The sequence below is a fragment of the Periophthalmus magnuspinnatus genome, chromosome 3 (assembly GCF_009829125.3).
Source record: "Periophthalmus magnuspinnatus isolate fPerMag1 chromosome 3, fPerMag1.2.pri, whole genome shotgun sequence".
Lineage (NCBI taxonomy): Eukaryota > Metazoa > Chordata > Actinopteri > Gobiiformes > Gobiidae > Periophthalmus > Periophthalmus magnuspinnatus.
Genome location: NC_047128.1, coordinates 33,760,178 through 33,783,369, shown reverse-complemented (window position 1 = coordinate 33,783,369; position 23,192 = coordinate 33,760,178). Strand labels below are relative to the sequence as shown.

General features: G+C 41.1%; 1 protein-coding gene across 1 annotated transcript in view; it reads left to right on the top strand.

The window, feature by feature from the left end:
• Positions 1-19,020, top strand: part of sox6 (SRY-box transcription factor 6) — a 94,739-nt gene extending 75,719 nt beyond the window's left edge. Inside the window, exons 12-18 of the mRNA XM_033983214.2 lie at positions 438-587; positions 2,321-2,501; positions 3,110-3,294; positions 10,945-11,050; positions 16,268-16,441; positions 17,103-17,319; positions 18,259-19,020. Coding sequence (XP_033839105.1) covers positions 438-587; positions 2,321-2,501; positions 3,110-3,294; positions 10,945-11,050; positions 16,268-16,441; positions 17,103-17,319; positions 18,259-18,571 — 1,326 coding nt within the window. The 3' untranslated portion in view covers positions 18,572-19,020. The remainder of the gene's footprint in view (positions 1-437; positions 588-2,320; positions 2,502-3,109; positions 3,295-10,944; positions 11,051-16,267; positions 16,442-17,102; positions 17,320-18,258) is intronic.
• The last annotated feature ends 4,172 nt before the right edge of the window (positions 19,021-23,192 follow it).

Sequence of the window (23,192 nt, the reverse complement as noted above, 5' to 3'; positions counted from 1 at the left end):
TGGCCGTCCAGCTGAGGTTGGCTTTTCATTGTGGACTGTCTCAGATGACTGTGCGGAGACAAATCACAGGCCAGACACTTCAAGGGGAAGCTGTGTCGATCTGGAGAAACAAGAGATCTTTGCTAACACACTCGCATCCAGTCGACAAACTTTTCTCTGTGATGAGTGGAAAATAGGGGCTCCAAGTATTTTGAATGAATGCCATGTCTGTGTGGTTTTTAATACTGCTGTCTCTCTGGGTTCAGCCTTTGAAATACAGTTAAGACCTTTGATGGAGGTTCTCTGCCAGCCTCATGGAAAGAGACGAGCGACGTGAAAGAGAGAACAGCAGATGAAGGCCCACACTCAGTTCTAGAGAGGGGGAAAAACAGAATATAAAACTCTTGCTGTTTGCCGGATTTGGACGTTAACGCTTGGGTTTCTCTACCTCCCTGCAGCAACTGTATGCCGCCCAGCTCGCCAACATGCAGGTCTCTCCCGGAGCCAAGATGCCTCCACTCCCCCAGGCTCTCAATGCTAGCGGGCCCATCTCCCCCTCCTCTCTGAAGAACGACAAGAGCTCCTCCAGCCCCATCACTCAAGTCAAGGTACTATTATTCCCTTCAACTTTTTATAGGACAGGCCTTGATCGCTGCTTGGCCAGTTCTAGCTTTTAACTGCACAAACAACTGATAGTACATGTTCACATTTTGACGGTTTTGCACAATAATACGTTTTATTTTATTTATATGACACTTTCCAACATAATACAATGATGTTTTTCAGTATTTCTCCATTTGTAATAGTCGTGTTTGTTTGACTTTAGATTCACTGTTTGCATTTCTTTTAATTACAAGGCCCTAGGGAAAACTCCGCCATATGTTTCCCAAAGAAATAGTTATATACAATCCAATTCATTAATATATTATTGCACAGATGTTTTGCTTTTTTCATCCATTAAAAAAAAAAAAACAATGTTAAATATTAAGTACATATTAGTATTCGGCCTAAACAATATTTTTAAGCAGGTTTGTAATGCATTTTGTGGCTAATTTCTCAACCGAAACGTAACACTGGCGTTTCCCTGACAGGTAAAAGAATAAGATTCACAATTATTTACGCCATTAATAATATAAATGAGTGTAGTAGTTAATGAAGTAGATAATGTCAGTCAGCGTCAGACGGATAGAAGCAGCTCTTTGATCGTTGGCGCGCGTGTTATCTGGTCATTATTTATTCTTGGAGGCAGAGTGCAGACAGTACGGGCAGGCTGGAGGAGAGAGAGAGCAGATGAAGATGTACAGAAAGACAGAATCAGCTTTAATTAGTGTGAACAAAGGAGCTGGGCAACTGTGAGGAAGATCACAGCGGTGCAGCCCCTGTCAGAGGATGGATGGTGGAGGAAAAGACCAGGCCGAGATGTTACTGTTTCACGAGAGCAAGATTAAGACCGGAAAACAATAAAAAAATAATGAAAAAGTTTATTTTAATTCAGCTTAGGTTCCTTCTATATGTCAGGCATTTTATTCACAGGCAAAACAAGGTGGTTTTATCTGTATGGCACAATACAAACAAATCAAAATATGAATAATCACAAATAATCATCATACAATTAACATTAAAGGTTTTGCCCTGGTTTAGTCCTGGTTTAGCCCTGGTTTAGTCCTGGTTTAGTCCTGGTTTAGTCTTGGTTTAGCCCTGGTTTAGACCTGCTTTAGTTCTGGTTTAGTCCTGGTTTGGTCCTGGTTCAGTCCTGGTTCAATCCTGGTTTAGTCCTGGTTTAGTCCTGGTTTAGTCCCGGTTTAGTCCTCCCAGTTTAGTCCCAGTTTAGTCCCAGTTTAGTCCCGGTTCAATCCCGGTTCAATCCCGGTTTAGTCCCGGTTTAGCCCTAGTTTAGTCCTGGTTTAGTCCCGGTTTAGTCCCGGTTTAGCCCTAGTTTAGTCCCGGTTTAGCCCTAGTTTAGTCCTGGTTTAGTCCCGGTTTAGTCCCGGTTTAGCCCTAGTTTAGTCCCAGTTTAGTCCTGGTTTAGTCCCAGTTTAGTCCTGGTTTAGTACTGGTTTAGTCCTGGTTTAGTCCTGGTTTAGTACTGGTTTAGTCCTGGTTTAGCCCTGGTTTAGTCCTGGTTTTGCCCTGGTTTAGTCCTGGTTTAGTCCTGGTTTAGTCCTGGTTTAGTCCTGGTTTAGTACTGGTTTAGTCCAAAATTGTGCCAAATCCTAATGGAAAATACCAGGAAAACATGAGATTTGTGGTGTTTGGGAAATGTGGATTTTTTCAAATCGTGGGAGGAGAGCACCTTATTGACTTCTGTTTTCTATCATTCATATCTCGGCTGCTGCCACAGGAGGAAGGAACACAGCCGCTCAACCTGTCGGCCCGGCCAAAGACCACAGAGCTGGTCAAGTCCCCCACATCCCCGACACAAAACCTGTTTCCCGGCAGTAAACCGAGCCCCAACAGTCTGCTGGGCAAAGGAGGAATCCCCAGTCCACTCGGAGGAGGCATGGGCCGAGCCTCGTCTTTAGGTGAGTCAGAGATTGTGATCAGCAGGGATTTGTAGAAGTAAACGTGTAGAAAAATTCACATTACATTAGGGATTCATAAGCATTCTTTAACTTATATTGAAAGTGTAATGTTTTATGAACTTCTGTATATTATTTTTTTGGGGTAAATTAAACGTGCTCTGTGCCATTTTTCTGGTGCTGTGTCCATCACATGTTTATCTATGGACATGTTATATTTTTGCTTGCCTGGAATATTTTTCTGTGAGGCATTAAATAAGCCTAGCAATGATTTAATTACATTTTTTTTTTTTTATTGATCTGTCACGTAACTTGGCCTGGTGGTGTCTCTTAATTTGTCTACTTGAAAAGATAAATATATAATGGCATGTGTGAAAACTTCTATGCAAAATAATAACTAAATAAATAATAAATAATATTTCAATGGAGACTGGCAGGCGGAAAAGTTACCCAGTGCATCTTAGAATTATTATTTTTATTTTTATTTATTATTATTTTTTTATGTGAACGTATTTAAATAATATTAATTAGTAATTTTTTAATGCTGTGTTTGTCTGAATTTTCTGATTATAAATGAGTCTCGTGTGCGTTTTCCGCTTGTTCCTGTGCAGATATCCTTTCCAGTCTAAACTCCACAGCGTTGTTTGGGGACCAGGACACGGTGATGAAGGCGATCCAGGAAGCTCGTAAGATGAGAGAGCAGATCCAGAGGGAGCAGCTGCAGCATCACCAGCAGGGCATGGAGGCGAAGCTGTCCGCCCTCACCTCAGTGGGCCTCAACAACTGCAGAGACAAGGTTAGCACTTCTTAGCAACGTGATTAAGATGCACACAGGAAATATACTACACCAACTGAACAAAAATCACGCTCCTTGAAAGTAGGAGTCAGGAGAGATGTGCAGATTATTCTTAAAACCAATATCTGTACTTTAATCCTAGTCCAGGGTGGTCACATTGAAAGGCGCTGGCATTGAAGTGTATAAATGTGTGTTTATTCAAATGAGCCATGTTTAAGTGCGTGGAGAGGCTGGGTGTTGTTGATGCTGGTGTGATGGTCGGGACAGGCCATGGCAGTGCCCAGTGTGGCCCAAGAACTCTCTGAAGTCTCTGCCCAATTAAAGCTGCCTCACAGTCCTGTCCGTCCCCTGACACGGGATGGGGCTGCTTTGTACCAGGAGCACACACTCCCAGGGATTCCCTTTAAAAATATCTTCAATCGATGAGTCAATCAAGGAGAGAAAAAAGCTGTCCTCCTCGCTTCAGCTTGATGCCATGTTGCCAGTTGGCTGTGAGGAACAGGCAGGAACTGGGAGCGATGCTCATTAATATTTGAGCACCTGACACTTTCAACCAACAGCCTCAACTAGGTCAATATATATGTAAAAAAGTGAATCAACATCTATTTTGATTTCTCTTTAATTTGGTGCTTGCAAGTGATAAGTGTCTGTTTGTGCAGGTGGTAATCAAACACAATGGAAAAATATAGAGTCACTTAATATTTGAATCATTTATTTTTAGAAGACAAATCATATAAATAATAATATTGCAATAATAATCAATAAATTATACTATTTTTTAATCATTTATCTAATCTTAACATGAGTTCTTTATTCTTGAACTGCTTGTGATGAATTAAATACATTTATATCCGACTCAAATAATTAAAAGCCTAATAGAATTGTGTTTTATGACGATATTAATTTGTATGTCTTGTTGAATGACACCTTAACGAAGCCTTACACCGTGTGATGCCTGACTCGGAGCCTGGTGCAAATCACTGTGAGATATTGTCACCTTTTCGTTTCAGTGACATTGGCTCTATTAGGACGGCGTGAAATTAGAGGCACGCTTTATCAAGTCAGCTAAAAGAATTGCCCCATCATCTTCATCCTTTCGGCCGCAATAAAGAACAGTGGGTTGTAATTCAGCGGTGAAACGAGGGGAGGAGAGAGAGCCTTTTGCTGATACAAGCCAAGGGACTAGAACGGTTTGAATGCCCTGGATAAAAGCTTTCACTTTGGTCAGTTTCAGAATATTAATATTTCACGAAAGCGGCTCACCTGACATAAATATGGTGTGGTCTTTAATAGCTCCCCTCCCAGTCTCTTGTTTGGAAGTTTATCATGGTGAGAGCTTATATGAAGAAGATTCTGGAAAGGTAACATAAATGGGATTAAGGAGAGGTTAAGATCATCCAGTGTGGCTGTTAGAGGGGATATTAAATATTGATTTATCCCAGTGTAATGACCGGGAAGAGAAGTGGGTCTAAGTGCTGCTTACAGATGGATCAATTCATCTTTTTGTACAAAGTGTATTTGAGCAGTACAATGCTTTCATTACTGGCCTTTATCAGTAACATTTCTGCCTGTTCTCTGGCTCTGAGGTCAGTGCTCGAGGAGAACAGAGCCCAGAGCGCAGATCAGACTCGAACCAGGAAGAATGTCAAATATTTATACGTTATAGATATTTTGTCTTGTTTGTCTGTTTTTACTACATCCCATCCGTACAATAAAACCTTTTACAAGCCCTGTGCAATTTACTTTTTTTGAAATATTAATATAAAGGCATATTGTCTGCTGAGGGCAATTACTTTGTTCCATTATTTACCATGCCCCCATTACCCAGTGGAGGCTTTTACCTACTACATGCCACTGTTCAGTCAAATACAGTGCATCTGTGTTTATTTATAACTATTTGAATTGTTTCCTTTTATTATTCTGTTATGGGGCCAGGGATATGAAGCATATACTGTATATCTGTATTTTTACACAGGAACCTACTTTAAACCTTGTGTCTGCCGTGTACTTTTGAAACTGCAGTGGCTCTGATCAAAAACAATGATAAAAGTATCTTGGACAAAGTACTGTGCATCAAACACAGTCACGAGTCTTTCTAGACTTGGCCTGGTGAGAAACAGCTGCATGTCTCATACAGTTGAGTCTGTTTGATCCTCTCAGAGACAATAAATGTGTAATTGTCTAGAAACTGCAAAATGTAAATTGTCCATAAAAAGCTGTTCACTTTTGATCGGACAAAAGCATGATTTATTTCTGATACAGAAAACTGTGGAGTCTGCAGAATATGCTCCTTAAACTTAGATACACTTCACTTTTGGCCCTGTTTCAGACCCATACATGCCCTTGTGGCTCACAGATAAAATATCCCTGTGCTGACATGTCCCTAACTGGAATCAAAAGGTGAAAGGCCAGTGTATTAACCTATTGAACTGCCCCTTTCTGCCCTACAACATCTCCTCTTCTCAGTATTGACCACCACAATTGTCCTTTTCCCATAGCCAACAGCTCAGCCTGTAAATATTCAAATAGAGCTTACACTGGTGCAGCCTTCTAACCTATTGGCTCTAGCGGTTGTACTGCTCACTTATGTGTGTGCTTAGTGTGTGTGCTGCCCAGGTCCCATTCAAGCAAAGCTTCACAAAGACTTTGAATATAATCTTGTCTGGTCTGCAGCCCTGGAAGCAATTTTCTGCGCCTTTTCGACTGCTGTCTTGGAAATTGCAAACCAAGGCGTTTTGGCTGCAAAGTAAATCCTTGGCATACATGGGTTTGCCCATCCAAATTAGATTATGCACAGACCCAGACACTGACTGCGGCCAGCAAGAGCTATTGTGAAGATTGCTTCCATTAATGTTTTGTCCATTTGTCATCATCCATTTATAAATAAAAACAAAAGATAGTTTCATGATGTGTTTACCTGTTGTGCATCATCTCAGCTCAAGTCTTTGGCTCTGTCCCAGAAAATGCCTCCATCATGGCTGCTCATTTGGCTGTGTCTTCTCCATTATTTTCTGCTCTTGTCTGTTAACACAGAGTTTCTGGCCTGCCGCTGTTGCCCATAATACCAGTGGCCAGGATGGCTCAAACCTGTGATGCCATCCTGACCACAAAGCTCACACAACAAAAGGCCGCCTTACAGAGCATTTATATCTACGCTACAGTGACAGTCGGCCCATAATAGTCTGCTGGAGCCTTTGTCCACATGCGAAAGAGCTTGTGGTAATGTTGCAGTTTCTGATCCTGCTGTTTGCATCCTGGAGGGACTGATAAGCCATGAGATTTAACTCAACTTAAGATTTCTTTGAGGGCCCAGTGGACAGTTCTGGATCATTGAGGATTGGAAAGTACATGATCCCGATGCAAATGGGCCCAGTAGGACAGAAGAGCACATCAGAGAAGAAAAATCCTTCCTTTATACCAACAGTCTAATTTGTACAAGGGCTGAGTCGAGAGAGGACAAAACCATATACTTGAAACGATCACAATAAACCAACTATTTTAGTAGATTTCACTTGTTGTACCTATTATTTTTTCAGTTGAATTATTTGATGAAAACAAACAATAAACTGTTGTTTGGCACAAAGCCCAGACCAGGGTTAGCTCACCAGTCTTTCCATAGTTTAATTGAATTAAAGATCTTTCTTCTGCGTGTTTTAAACAAATGAGGTGATGCCCTGGCAGTACAAATGGTTCCACAATATCCAACCATCTTTGCTCTATGCGATATTGGAAATGACTGTTACTGAAGTAGTGCCAGCCTTTTGTGGCTGCTACTGTTGATTCTGCTCCATGCATTAGCCTTAGCAAAGCACGAGCGCCGAAAAAAGGAGCGAGTCTGCGTTAAAGGAACTGTGGGTTCACCGCATGGCTTGATATACTTAACTTTTAAATGGTTCAAACTAAAACAAAAACTGCAGAAACACCATAGACTTATAAATAACATTGCAATTGATTAAAATAGAAATACGAAACAGATGAGGCGTTGAGTTTGGAGCAGCCATGTTAAGTGCCCCCTTTGTGCACAGGGGGTGGGCACATGGCTGAGGGCTTCAGTCTGAGAGAGTCTTCGCTTGAGGACCACGACCACAGCGATGACTGACACTCGATACACAAAGAACTGCATTGTGGTCCCAGGCACACTGCCTTACTCCACTTTCCACATACCAGGTGTGTGATACAGCCACCACCAGGACGTCACATATCAGGGTCCGTTTGGGCTTTTAGATGAAAAGCAGATGAGGAAAACATGACTAAAACAATACAATAACACACTGCTACATTTTGTTCAATATTATTAAAGGCGCTGTACCTTATTTTTTTAAAAAGCACTTTATAATTATCTTTTTAGAGCTGCTAAAACAATATAACTCCTCAGGGTCAAGACACATATTGGATTATTGGGCTACATAAAAAAAAATAACAATGTAATTTTAAGACCATAAATGCTATATCTGTCATCACCACAGTTTTTAACCTTTGGAACAATCACAGGACCCCGCCTGGAGGTACTTCTAAAGCAGAGTGAAGTGAGTGTATTGGCTGTGTACTGTTTAAATATAGGGCAGGAGTAGGCACAATGCATAGAGCCATCCGCCACCCGCCTTTTGCCCAGAATACGCCCTGTGGGCACAGCAGCAGGCCTCCGGCACATGTTCTGTGGCCGCTAGATTAAAGCTCTCTGCACTGCTCCAACAGGGGACTCTTTGGGGCTTCATCACACAAGAAGATCCACGCACTGTCTCAGCTCTTCCTCCCCCATTACTGACTTAACTGTACAACCATGTGCAGCGAGACTAAAGTCCATCCATTACCCAAACTTGAAAGACAAAAGACCGCACAGGCAGGGCAGATGAAATTATTGTGGGTGGCAGTTTTCCACTACAGCTTGGAGTGTGCTGCTATAATTTTAGTTGTGGCGTAGGGAGCTGCATGCTGAAGTCATTTGAGGGAGGTACCAGTCTGCTGCCAGGAGTCGTGGTTAAAGTAGGAGGGGAATAATGTCCACATCTTTTGTTTCCTATGTCTTTATCTTATTACACTGTGCTTTTCTCCTGTCCTCTTCAGACATTAGAACCATTATGTGCTTTAGTTGCTTTCAGCGTTTAACAGTGTTCGTCTTCAGTTATATTTATGCTCTCAGAATTCATTCATTTTCTTGGACCATTTTACAATAAACTCTTGTGTGCGCTGCTCGTCCGTGCCTGGCAGGAGAGACAATTTCCCCAGATACGGCGTGTCCTTTGCTACTCCTGTGTGTCAGAGTGATCAGTAAAAATTTAATGACACTATAAAATAATAAAAGTACCATTAATTTATCACAGCACTTGATGCGTTGGCTGTAAGGAAGCATTAGTTCACTGAATATTTTCATGACTTAAAACAAAACCCTGATGCAGGACAGATAATTTATTGCTTTAATTTCAGCAATAATTGTAATTCCTGGACATAAATTACCCAACTTATAACCAATAAGTATATTAGGCTTAGTATATAAAATTTTATTAAAATTTGTGATGCCATATTGCTTGGCGCATGATGAGATTAGCTAAGTACAGTTTTAATTAGCATCGCCAACACGATAAAAGGATGATGATATGTGTGTCGGACCTTCCAAATAAAAAATGTAACATTTCAAACTTTTTGGACAAGAGCTCCAGTGTATTTTTAGTTTTCTGTGCTGCCAATCCTCACTAATCTTGTGACTTTGTGCGATGAAAAGGAAACAGTTGAACCCTAAGCTGGTTATTAATGAAACTCAGTGATGGATGGCCCCTGTTCGTCTTACTTCTCAGTCCAACGTGATTCTTAATGATCATGAGTTTATAAAAGGACTTGATTGATCAGTGGGGACCAACCAAGCACAGAAGAGGGATGACATGACTACTTTATTACAGATATACAGTGCTCCCTGAATGTCTTCTTCCCTCTGCACTGTCCAAGGAGCATGTGAAGCAGCCCCATTGCCCGTGCAGCTAATCACACATCAGTCACTTTGTCATCATGCTGCTGGCTTCTTTCATTAAGAGCAATAATGTGGCGCGCTGATGAATACAGCGCTGTGTGCACATCCACTGTGTTGTGCTTCTGCACAAAATGTGACACACAGAGAGGCACCATACTGCATCTTCCCTTTACAAAGTGTCGTCCTGCGCAGCGGGGTCCACCACATATATCATAATTAGAAAACACTTAAGTAAGCAAAGGGCCGTCAGATGGACAGGCTCTAATCACAGGCTACAAGCAGGTAGTGGTTAATTGTATATCAAAATCACTCAACTGGCCATAAATAATGACTGCTCCTTCAAGTATGATGGAAAATTGCAGTGCTTTTTTTCTTTTTGTGTCATGTCCTTTTTTTTAAAGAATAGTTAATAAAAGCATGACTCAAATTAAATCATGTGAAATGTCTTAAATGGACTTCAACAATCTTGTCTTTTCTTGTCATTTCTGAGACAAAACACAAGGATGGGATTAAAAGTGACATTTGTTCATTGCATTTTGACAGTTTATACTAATATTAGTAAGGGAAATAAATGTAAAATAAGTATAAATAAACATATTGCTATATTGTTTATTGATAGTTGCTTTTTGGGGAGAAAGCAAAAACATTTTTTTTAGGAAGAACACTGGTCTAAAAGATGAATGTGCTTTGTTGCTGTGTCCCAGGGCACTTGTTGTGCCTCAGCTCTACCTGTAGATGTGCTCAGGCTGTATCTGATAGTCCCGAGTACAATGAGACGTGCCATAGGTCAGACCAGACACTGCATCTTTGGCAGAGATCGAGAGCTCGCCATGGGAGTGAAACAAATGTGTTTTTGAATACTTGTAACAGGCCTGTTTTTGCTGTCATCCCGACAGAACTAAGGGTCCAGAGGATTATTTGTATCATACGAGTCAAAGTGTCTATCTGGAGCCTTTAGAGAGGACGACAGCCCCTTGCTAATGCCCCGTGTATTCACCAAGGAAGTAGGTCATTCAACAATGGAGCCAGCAGCAGTCGGCACTCTCCCCTTGCATAATACATTAAGTGTAATGTGCAGCAACTATTCAGTGCCCCCCGAAAGCTGTTATTTTATTCTGTAAATGCACACTGACATGACATTTAATATTGTCACGGCACGCTGAATGACAGGGTTTCATTGTGTGTCAAGTACAACATGATGCCAAGTTTAATCTGAGCACAAAGCGACATGACAAACGGGAAAACACGGTGTGTTCTCCAAAGCATGAAGTCTGAATAAATGATGGGCGCTGAGCTGTGGGCGCTGTACACTTGAAGGGAGGATGTAAGGAGAAGATTACAGAGGAAAATCTGAGCACTGCAAAGAGGGCCACGGCTCCATTGTGTGCTCAGGATCACAAAGTATCCTTCTGTAAATCTATTTACAGCACCCCTGGCCCTCACTGTCTCTCTGCCTCCTGTCATCCATTATAGCAGCGGCTGAATAGAGAGATGAGAGAGGGAAAAAGCTACATCTAGCTCATGTCAAAAGAGCAGCTCTTCAAAAGAACCTCCATTTATCAAATACAAATACACTTTTTTTCTTCTCAAAATTTCAGATTCCTGATGGGGTTATTTTTTACAATTCTGCTGCAGTAAAACTGTGTATATCTTTGTTCCTGTACCTGACTGTTTGTATTTCTCCACAGGAAAGGGCACACTTTGAGAGTATCGGGCATCACCTCAGCAAACTGAGTGAGGAAGGGAAAATCGGCCACAGAGTTATTGACCTCACCAGACCAGAGGATCTTGACGGTAAAGACATTATATTTATATACATATATATGTTCATGATGAATATTAATTTAAAATACTGCCTTCACTTGAATCTGACATCACATGTGAAAGCGCCCCCAGCTCCTCTGTATGTTCAACATAGCAGTCATTGTGTTGGCCCTGAGGTTTTCACAGGCAGGTGAGTGAAAGACAAGAGTGCCCCAGGACAAAACTGGCTTTTTTCCAAATTCACCTCCATTGCCTCTGGTCTTTTTTGAGGTCCTGGGCACAGGAGTGTAAATTTGAGTTGCGCCTATGTGACACTGTTATCGCCTTTTGTGACCCTGGATGCTGCACAGTAACAAGACGTGCTTTGGTTTTCAACTGCTTGTCTGACATAAATATTTGTGTCAGTTTCCATGGTACTTGAGCAAAAGGGACACAGTTGTTGATGCCGAGAAGAATCATAGTTAATGTAACTTTAGAGTTCAGTTTATCTCAAAGTGTTACCGTCCTGAGTTATACTTCACACACATGTCTGAGGATGACAAAGAACAGCATTTAGTGAATAAAGTTATGTTTTCAGTCCATGTTTATGTCTGTTCTGCACAGTAGTGATGTCCCAGGGGGCGCTCTCGGTGCCTCCTGGGGGCGCGCTCTAAAACTGGGCGCTGTGTCCTTTTAAGTCCATCACTGTTGTCGGCCGAGGCTCCAGACGCCTCACAGCAGCGTCCCAGTGGACGAGGGATCAGGGCATGTGGAGGTCAGAGGACAGGAGAGGGAAAGGCTGGGAGCCTTGTAGTAATCATAACTCAAACAGTTAGCAGTTAGCTTCTTTTTTCTTACACTTCGGATCGAGCTGAGCCTCTTTTTGAGCTGCAGCAATAGAGAAACTGCGTTTTATGATGTGAACCACAAAGTGTTTACTCTGCTGAGAACATGTTTACTCTTCAATCCTTTGCTCAACAAGGCTCCATTTCCAGCATACCTTTACATAAAGAGATGTGTAGTGTTTTAGACTCACTATTTTATTTAGTTTATACAATTTACTTCTTGTTTTTTGTAACGTCGCCACAAATTGAACGATAAACATCACTGGGTAAATGTTTGTGAATTGTGTTTTATTGTTTTTTATACATTTTAAATTGGCCAGACTCATGACAAACTACCAGCTTTACTTAAATTTCTGTTAAATTCTGTAGGCCATACATTAATAGTGTGTATAATTAAGCTTTTTCATTGGATGATTCAAGTTCAAACGTTGAAATGCTGAGTTTCCTCTGTAATTCACCACCCGTTTCCTCAGAAAAATAGTTTGGCATTTCCAGAAAAGGAAAATTACTGGGTGTACCTCCCTAGCCTTATGTTGGGTGTGAAAGCCCCATGGTTAGTCGCAGAACAGAGCAGCCACACTGCAGTACAGTGGACTTCTGTAATCACTGCACTACACACACGCCTCAGGGAGCTTAGGCTAATATTTACAAAGAACGCAAGAATCAAACGGTACAGGTTGGTAATCGACCGAAAAGGATAAGAGCCACATTAGACGACTACAATATGAACACTAAGCAAATATTCTTCTACGATGTGAAATCCATTACAGTCATAAAAGTCATCATTTTAAAAAACAATACAAATGCTCCTGAGACGACTCTTATTAGTATTCATTTAATGTGAATAATGTTTTTGAATATTTACTGCTTTAGATACATTCATCCTCTTACCTCACCGGCCTCCGCACACTCAGACCACAGGACGTTTCTATAGGGCAGTGTGGTATCACTGACGTGTGTTTGCCCAAACCGCCCCCATCACTGTCGCTCCAGAGAGAACAGACGGCTTGTTGAGAGATGTGTTGAAATGAGAAACAAAATTCATTCAAATGTCCAGTAAATCTGTGTCGTCAGTGTCGCCCTGATGGGAACAAAAACACACAAGTCCATTGTTATAAAGTGAAAAATCTTTAAGGTTTTTTCTTGGAACAAAAAGTGAAGTTTTGAGTTTGCTGTTACACTTTTTTTTTTTTCTTTTTTTTTTTTTGTGAGCGTGGGAAACAGCTCCAGCTTTGACCACCAAGGAGTGCTCCTCGAAAAGACAGAGATGAGGAGGCAATGAATAATCTCCAACAGTTGAACAGGTCAATGCAATTAAATAAAACTCTTTTTTGAAGTTGTAAAACACAGGTCACAAATCCCTCACTGACATTGTGAGGCTTGCTTGGAAGTTGTAAAGGATTAAGTTGTACTTTAAGTTAAATGCATACACAAGAGAGTATCAAGTTGAAACAGGTCTGCTGTTTGTTCCCATGTTCCCATGTGCATGTGGCGGCATGCTAAAGCTCATACGCTTCACTAGGATCTCAAATAAAAAAGGGGATTGACTTGTAATAATAGGGCTTATATCTCTTGTAATTTGTAATGGTTTAATTAGCGTGCTTTGAGCTGTGCGGAGGCCAGTGCCAGGGCGCTACTCTCTAGCCTTTCTCTTCAAACACATAAGTCTAGCCTGATCCTGCTCAGGGAGCGGCCCTATTGTCAGGTTAAATGCCTGCAGTCGGAGGTGTTAGCTGTGCTCCTGACACAGAGGGCTGGGCAGGTCCATGATTGTTCCTCCTCACGGGCTCTTCCTCTGCAGCAGATTCCTGGGTGACATTCTGTGTCTGCCCTGAACAAAGATCCAGAGCACAGAGGTAGAAGGGGGTCGAGTCTGAGCCTGTAGCTCACAGGTGTGGGCCTTTCGGGCCCTGCTATGTTCTCTCTTTATTCTTCTCTTTTGTGCAGTCTATCTCTTACCCCCTCGCAGTCTCACACACAATCAGTCTTTCTCACATAATTCATGCACTCATCAGCAGCGTGTCCAGGAGAGACAAATTAAAAGGGGATTCTCATATCGCTCTGTCACACTTGAGCTGCAGGCCTCATGAATCACAATAAATTCTATTAAACAGCGCTCCCCTGTGTCACCGCCTCCAGAGCTGCACCCAGGGGCCTGCCCTGTCACTGCTAAACATCTGTGTTTATTTACACAATCACACAGCTAACTAACTGATTCCTAAATGTCCTGTCTCTCTTGGAAAAATGTTACTGTTCATTTGCAAAATGTCAGAGCACCGTTGTAATTTTTAATGAAAAGCCAGAAACAATGTTGCTGTAAATTGCATGCTGCCCTGCATAGGAGGCGTCTGATTAAGCCACATGTAGGCTGCACGCAGGTGACAAGCAGAATTATCTGGTAATTCACCCATTCAAATGTCAAATTGAATGTGGTTTTCTCAAAGAAAGTCTCACACTAAGGCCCTGATTGTTATTTTTAAATCCAGCCCTAACCCCAGATGGAGACTTCTTGTTTTCTTCACATCCACAGTTCCTTTGCTCAGACTCAGATGCCGCGGCTCATCGGGCTTCCTCCCCTGAACGGTCACGTGGGTGGTTTCGGGCTAACTGTGAATGTGACACTTGCTGATGGCAGTTGCTTGTTGTGTCCCTCGCAGAGAGAGGCTCACCTCTGCCCGTATGCATGCACACAGTATATAAATTGCTGAATCAGTGTCAGTGATAGAGTAATGGCACGGGAGCATCGTAAATTACGGCGAGTGATCCCAGGGCGCAGACACTGGCTGTCGTGTCTGAGTGAGCGCTGCGCTCCTGAGCTAATGAATACCTTCATCTGGCCCCAGCAGTCAGCAGATTGGCCCGTGTTGATGGATACTGTCAGCCCTGCGCCACACCACATTTCATTGCACAATAAACATGGTTGTCAAATCCAAACAAAGTAAAATCAATTCATTCTCTACAGTGAGTGCATGCTAAATGAAATTAACGCGCTGCGGCCTTGATAACAGCAAAAGTACAGTATTATTTTTGGATTGATAGATGCTGAAGTTGACCATACAGACTGACATCACACATGTAATTTAAACTTATATAATACACACTTTTATCATAGCACACTCTGCACCAGTACTTCTTTAGATTTTCAACATAAGCTTGGTGTATTGTTAAAATTATAGCCACAGTTACAAATATAAACTGTAGGAGTCTGAAGTAAAACTCTGAGTGAAAACGTGACATATTCTTCTTTAATGTATCACAGTCAGATCATTGTTGGCACATTATTATTTCAAGCTTTGGGGAAACAGAAACACTTCACATTGACACAGTGATAGTGTCTTGAGTGATGCAAACTGCACCTTATTTTTGAAAATGTTTGCTCTGCTCTGTTACTCATTAAGAGTTTGAATTTGTTTATCAGCTGAAATAATAATAGAAATCAAACCCCAGGTACCATGTGCCAAGGCTGCAACTGGAATGGTCTAATGAGAAGACTTCACATGTGGATGATGAAATATGCATGAGTCATCCCAAGCTTTCTTTTCCAGATTTGAGATCATTAAAGATGTATCGTGGCATATGGAAGGCTTTTTTGTCTTATTTTTCAAGCCTTGTTTATCAACATGTTTTGTTTGTTTAAATATTCATATTGCTTTTATTTAATTCTTTCACATCTTACGTATAAAAGGAAGCAAATGCGCATGCAAACAGAAATCATTATCAGCCTGATGTACAGTTTAATTCTGGGGGAAACTCTCTCCTCATGCTGATTGTGAATGGCCTGATTGAAAAACAGCACTTTGCACAATCGGCACACTCTTTTATCCCAGATCTGTGCTGGTTTGTTTGTCAGCGCTCTGGAGCAAATAAAAAAATATAGAGAGGAGAAAGACGGGGTTGATATGGCTAAATCAATGACGTTTACACATTTAGAAAGCTCTAAATGTGCATTATAACCAAAATAAACATAACAGTCAACATATTTTGGTGTTCAAGATTTAAGTTTGGGATTTCTCCTTTATGTTTTATTGACACATGGAATATTATGTAAAATCCATAGAAGAACATTTGCCATTGCCATTAGATTTACATAGAATAAGAGTAAAGGAGATTGGGTTTTCATTTTTAAACTGGCTGTTCACTTTTATTGTACATAATCTGCTGGTCACTTTTTCCACCCTGTGAAACGTGCAGCTCTCTGGGGGGTGCGTAGTCGGCACTCGTCCGGAACAATGTTCACAATGGAGCTGATAATGGCAATGGCAGCAGATGACAGAGAGGTTGAACAGAGAGACTGAACGTGGCCTGTCATTTAATCAATGTCCTGCCTTGCCCTCTCCTCTTGTTCCTGCTCTGGCCATTCCAGGGTCCAAGGAAGTCAATGGCTCTTCAGATAAACCCCAACCCTATTATTGTTGGCCAACAGGAGGCGCTGGACCTACAGAAGCTCGAGTCTTCAGGGAATCCAGAGGCAGAAACAACAATGAGCCTCACATCAAGAGGCCGATGAACGCTTTCATGGTGTGGGCAAAAGATGAACGGAGGAAAATTCTGCAGGCCTTTCCAGACATGCACAACTCCAACATCAGCAAGATCCTCGGTAAGATCAACAACACACACACAAGCGATACACGTCTGCACAGTTTATTAGCTTTAGATCTTTACAATGTCCTTTTCCTTATGGCGACTTACTTTCTCCGTGACTTTTAGGAGCATGAACACTTTTAACAGATGCTTCTTTCTGCCTCTCTTGATTCATTACACATCCCTTTGTTTACTGCGTTTATCTTTGTCTTTTATAAATATTGAGTGATTTATGTCGTTCGGAAAGCTCAAGTTCTTTTTTTAAACATTTAATTCTGTTCTTTTACTCTTTTATTCGTGCGTTGTCTTTGTAAATGCATCGCTGTAATGGAATAGAGCAGCTCCTGTGCGTGAAGGGGCACTATTATCAGACGGCGTAGCTCTGCATACAGATGGATTTATAACCTATCACTACCATAAGTGTTTGTCATGAAAAATGACAGAGGCTAAATGGGTCTTGTCCCCTTTGCGTTGGAGTCCATACATCAGAGCTGTTAAAAGTGCTGTCATGCTCTACCTCACGGGACTCTTCACAAAGCTGCACTGTTTAGCATACAGTTTGAGCTCGCACAAATACACGACGCACAACTTAAACTCTACTAATGCTCCAGCTCACTATCTACAGCACAGTTTTGAGTTGTGTTTCAGTTTCATACATTGTGGAACATGTTCTGCAGGTTCTCGATGGAAGTCAATGTCAAACCAAGACAAACAGCCGTACTACGAAGAACAGGCCCGTCTGAGCAAGCTGCACCTAGAGAAGTACCCGAACTACAAGTACAAGCCCAGGCCTAAGAGGACCTGCATTATTGACGGGAAGAAATTGCGCATTGGAGAGTACAAGCAGTTGATGCGTTCACGCCGACAAGAGATGAGACAGTTCTTCACTGTGGGGTGAGTCCTGCTGTCACAAATCCCACAGTCTAACCACACGCTGCAAAAGAACATCACAAATGCACTCAAAACTTTTGGACATGTTTTAAATTTAGGATGATGCAACGCAACATATTTCTGGGTCAAGTTAAAGTATTTTTTGCTTCAATGGCACAATTTGCCAAGTAAGAATGAATTTGTCGACACTCACAACATTTAAGCTATAATAAAACAACACACAAGAGCCTGATTTAATTCACACTGAAGTAATGTGGATACTTTCAATGCTGCGTTCATTTATATATAAGTATAAGTATGTCCCAAGAATGTTTTATATTAATTATGATTATTACAGTTTTTATATTTCCCTTTTTCACTTTTCTAGGGGGCCTTAAATTATTTTCCTTTATCTATAATCATTTTTTTAGACAATAGTTTTGCACAAATGGGGCATGAAGTGGAGCCATTATTATAGGATATAAGCAGTAAGTATAGGCTTACAGAAGCCCGGAGGGCAGCAGTCTGCAGTTTAACACTTGAATTTACTGTGTGTGGTTAGCAGGATAGTCCTTCTCCAGGTGTTCCCATGTCAGTCATAAGCAGCAGTGACTGGTGTATCAATCACCGAGCGCAGAAGCAGCACTGGTTTTATGTCACCAATAAACGGGCTAGTGTTTCTGAACAACTCAAAAACGGGACCTGTCGTGGTTTTTTCCTCTTAAATCCTTTTCACAGAGACACTGGCACCAAGCACCGTCGTTTAGCAGTCTCATTTCAAACGCTTTTACAACAGAAAAGAAAATCGCTTTTGACAGACTCACACTTTCACTTAAGTTAAACCATTTTTTCCAGCTTTTAGCGATAGTGAGGCCTTTCACACAGAGTAACTCGTACACTCATATTTGTGGTTAAAGTCGACATAGCTAATGATTTTTTTTTTTTTTTTTTGGGTCCCTACAGACAACCACCGCAAATCCCCATCAGCACCAGCGCCAGTATGGTCTACGGTCCCGGGGCTGTTACCATGGCGACCACCACACCCTCACCTCAGATGACATCGGAGTGTTCGAGCGCGTCGGCGAGTCCGGAGCCCTCCATCCCCGTCATCCAGAGCACCTACAACATGAAGCTAGAGCCCAACCCAATGTCAGTGAACAACAGCGAGGTGGTCAACGGCGAAGACGACATGGACATGTACGAGGACTTCGAGGACGACCCCAAATCGGACTATAGTAGTGAAAATGAAACGCAGGAGCCAGTGAACACCAACTGAAGCGCGGACAGGAAGACGTGTGATGTGACGGAGGGTAGAACGAACAAGTACATCTGAAAAATCCCAGTGTTTTAACAAAGAACACTGATTCATAAAAGGGTTTGAAGCTAGCATGCAGTTGTGGCTTCCCAAACTAAAAGCTATTTGGTCTTAAGTGTGTGAAGCAGTTTGGTTGTGGTAATTTAAGTTTTTTTTTTTTTATCTCATTGTTTTTTTTGTTTTTTGCCATGGTGTTTTCATAGACATTTGTATTAATATTATTATTGTTAGGTTGATGCCTACAAACCGTCAGAACTTGAAATTGAACGTAATAATTTTCCTCTTAATAATTAGGTGATAAATGACAACTGTTCAAGATGAGAATAATATTGTCACTCAGGTATAGTGTGCCAGCAGCTTGTGAATGTTTTAATCAATAGACAACCAGTACTAAATTATAACACATTTCCTACAAAGTATAAACTATTATTATTATTATTATTATTATTATTATTATTATTATTATCATTATCATTATCATTATCATTATCATTATTATTATTATTATTATTATTATTATTATTATTATTATTACACCACACGATTTTGTGCAGAAGTGCCAAATCTTTCAAGTTGTTCCTAAAATCTGTCAGGTCTTCTGGGGGAGACTTAGTGAGTCTTAGACAATCTCTTGATCTCTTAATGCAGCTTCATTATCCAGTCTTTCTTTAATTTACCCTAACAGAATAAACAAATGAAACTCAGGAAGTCAGTGGGAGACATCTTGGAGCTGTAGTATAAGATGCACATGGAGCTCCACAGAGCCCAATGCAGTGATCATCAATGAAAGGGCCAGCGCTTTCATTTTATCGTCCACAAGAGGCAGCGGAGCATCCCTGACTCTTTTCCAGTGTGCCACAGTCTGACTCACCAAGTTCTTAATCAGAGTGATTGTAATCAGGCCAGCATGCTAAAGGGCCAAAGGCCTTCAATCTGTGGGATTGGAACAGCAGCGAAAGGCAGCTTTGGGGCATTACATTCTCAAATTGATGTTGTACAATGTAGAGCTACAGTACATTCTGTTAAACACTTAAGCCCCACTTGGATGGCAACTTTAAAGCCTGCGGTCTTAAAGCTTCATTTTTAAATGTTAATTCTTTTGAGACATTGTAAATCTTAAATTGACACTAAGAAGTCTTAAAGCAGAGTGTGGTCATTGGGTTGAAGTAATGACCTGATTACTGCAGCAGTCTTAAGAAGAGGGACAGTTTCTGAGGATGTTCCTAAACAGAAAAGCCTTAAATCAAATGTTTGTTTCTTAAATGATCTTGTCGTGTTGACATGATGTTGGTAAATGCTAACTTGCATTAGTGCACTTGGACAAATTCTCACGCGCTCATTATAGTATATTATAGTTCTAATCTAATTAGCTCCTGAATGCACTTATTTCTTACACAGAAAGAGAACAACATGTAATTATGCAGATGCAAGGGCCACAAATCTCTGATTTGGGCTTAAAAAGCTGACGAGTGTTGACCTTCTGAAGGCTGCAGCCTGATAAAAGCCCCAGAGCAGTCGAGGCCTTGATGGGGCGACTCAGATCCTCTTTATGGGGCAGAAGGTCTAAGTGGCTCCCCTCTTAGCCATGCCCTGCTCTGACCCCTGCCCAGTGCAACCTCAGCACCCAGGGGGCGCCATCTGGCCCGGGGCAAAAGAACACACTGGGGAGGGCAGAGGAACAATAAACGCCGTGTGTGTGTCCCTCATTGTGCTCTCCATCAAAGTGCTGGAAGTAAGGCCTCAACAGGGCTCCCACCCTGCTCCAATCACCAGGCGCTGCTGAGCAGATGGAACAAGTACATCAAGCTGTGGGGGATTATTGAAATGACTGACGACTGGATATCATCTGAAATACACCATTATTAATGTATGACTCCAGCTATTCCCCCCGTGCCCTTGAACCTGTCCAGTGCATCAGGTCCACTGTCTTTAGATCTGGAGGGTTGGTTTCTCGCTGTAGCTGCTTAAAATCCCACTGCTGGTCACTGCATTTTAAAGCTCTCACTAAACGACAGTAGCTACAAGTTCACTGCTTGTCCTCAATGCCATCCACAGTCTAATGACACCTGTAATTCCTTCTTTATTTCTTATCATTGCATCTTGTCTGCATTTCATTGTTTGTTGAGGTACAGAACATTTCAGGACGCTCAGACAAAGCCCTCCGAGTGGCCGTCCCTCCTGTTCAGTGTGATGTGTCTGCTCCTGTTTGCTGGTGGATAGATCGCTTTGTATGTGATGTAAATATGTTCTTGACCATGCCCCTCTGACCGAGTGTGGCGGGCAGATAAACGGACTCTTCACAGAACTGACTGTGCTCATGCAGCGGAAAAGACAAAAAAACATTTCAAGAGGAGACAATGTTTCATAATGATGTAAGCACTGGATATACAGTTAAATTGTATTTTTATCAATGCTGATTAATGTGAAGCTGTTTGAGGAAAAAAAAAAAATCTAAATTCCCCAGCCGGACATTATGCTTTCACAGTTGCCAGATCTGAGTCGGTTTTGTCTACTTATTTTGTTTATTTATACAAGACACATGTGATGAATGAACTCTTTGTTTAAGCTTCAGGGCTGCCTAGGGTAGAGCACAAGAAAGCGAGCAGAAAATGTAACAGCGACGCTCAGTTAACCATGAAACGCCAGACTTCAGTGCATTGTATATTGTATTTGTATCAACATAGTATTTATTAGCCACCGCTGGCTCTAAAACTGTCAGTCGAAAAAGAAAAAGGACAATCAAAACGAACCCATCGGAGAAATTTGAGCTCACAAATATCAGTCAATCCAACATCTCATCCATTTATTGTAAATAAGACACAGGGAATATATTTTGTTTATGAGTGTTTAGTGAAGTATAAGTTATGTTTTTGGCTAATCTATTTTATTTTCAGTATGTTTTTATTTTTGTAAGTGGTTTCATGTTTTTCAAACCTGACAAGTCACTGTACCTCATGTCGATGCTGAAATGTTTTTTGGGACAAAGGCAGGTTTGGACCGGAGACAAGCACCTCATTTGTTTTGATAATCTTCCACAGAATAGACAAGTAGATGTATTAAACGGAAAATATTTACAACTAAGGTACTATTTAAAACGACATGCACTTGACACAGAGTTTATCAATAATGTCAAATCATAAAATCCGATGCTGAGTTCTCGTCAGCGAAATATCAATTGAATAATCGTCTGGAATAATCGGCATGCATTGGGCTTGCATATTTTCCACAATGTGTTTTAAGAATGATTGTTTTTAGTGATGCTTTTACATGTTTTTTTCAACGTGGGAGTGTGCAAATATTTATTGTTTTTCATGTGTCAAAAGCGCAGGTTTGTGCCTCTTTTTTTTAGTCTTAGTTTCTCTTTTATTCTTTTTTTGTCTGTTGCTGTTTCATGACTCTCCAGCCACATCTTCAACACTTTTCTTTGATTCACTCGTTGGACGCGGAAGTGTTCTTAACGCACCATTGAAGACGACGCGGATGCTGTTGAACCCGACTTACTGTATTTGATTTCTATGTAATGTCTTTGGTGGGAATGTTCTCTGTGTTAATTTATCAGCACAATTCACTGACATGCTGGACTGATGCTAGCTGCTGTTCAGAAGTGTACAATTTGTTGTTCGGAGGCGACTTTAAGCGTTGCCTTTGGTACTTTGCTTTTTAGAGTCTTTTAAGCAACACTGTGTGGCTCTGTGGTCACTGGAGCCTGAGTTTGAAATGTCTGGCAGCCTGATACAGTTTTCTGCGTAGAAATCTTTTTTTTTTTTTTTTCCCTGGCAGGTACCTAGACCCATGGCAAGTATTGTTTGGGTGTTCTTAGAGAAAATGAAATACATAGTGTCTGTTGCTGCTTTTAAAGAAGTTTATGTCTGAATATGTAAATAGTTTATCATAATATCTTGTACAGTCCAATGTAAAGTTTTTAATTCAACTTAAAAAAATGTTGCCATCATTTGTGTTCACATTCTTCATACAGCTCAAAAGATCAGTCATTTGCTAGGGCTATTATTGCTCAAATGAAAAGAAAAAATACAATGTTAAAAAACTTTTTATGTTTTTGTTTTATTTTTGCTTGGCTTCGAAGTGTAAACAAGCAAGTCTTTGGTTTCCTTGTGCAGTATTGACGTAAGGTGAATAATTTTACAGTGATGTGTGGAGAGGACTCTCCCGGCCTCAGATAGAAGTCTATATAAACCAATGAGAGACACAGACTGGTGTGTCATCTGTATGTGATGAAACGAGCCCAGAGGACAGTTCAGGCAGAACATAACGTAACAGCATTTGTCACGTCTCGCCCCATTGTAACTGTGCAGTGGTATAGGCTCAACAACTGCCTGTTCAACTCATTTACCTCAACAACCTCCTCCTTTTCTGTAAGAGACACACTCATGTGCTGCAGAAAGATTCTCACGTCACTCCATCTTTTGTACTGCTGTTGACACAAATTAAAGAAACATTTTGTTTTAAAAACGCTGGTGACTTTATGTCTTCTTGCTTACACTTACACTGACATTTTATCATCTTAGTGAAATTATGCACACGTTATAACTGATTTTATATATTTTATTTGCCTTATTTGGTC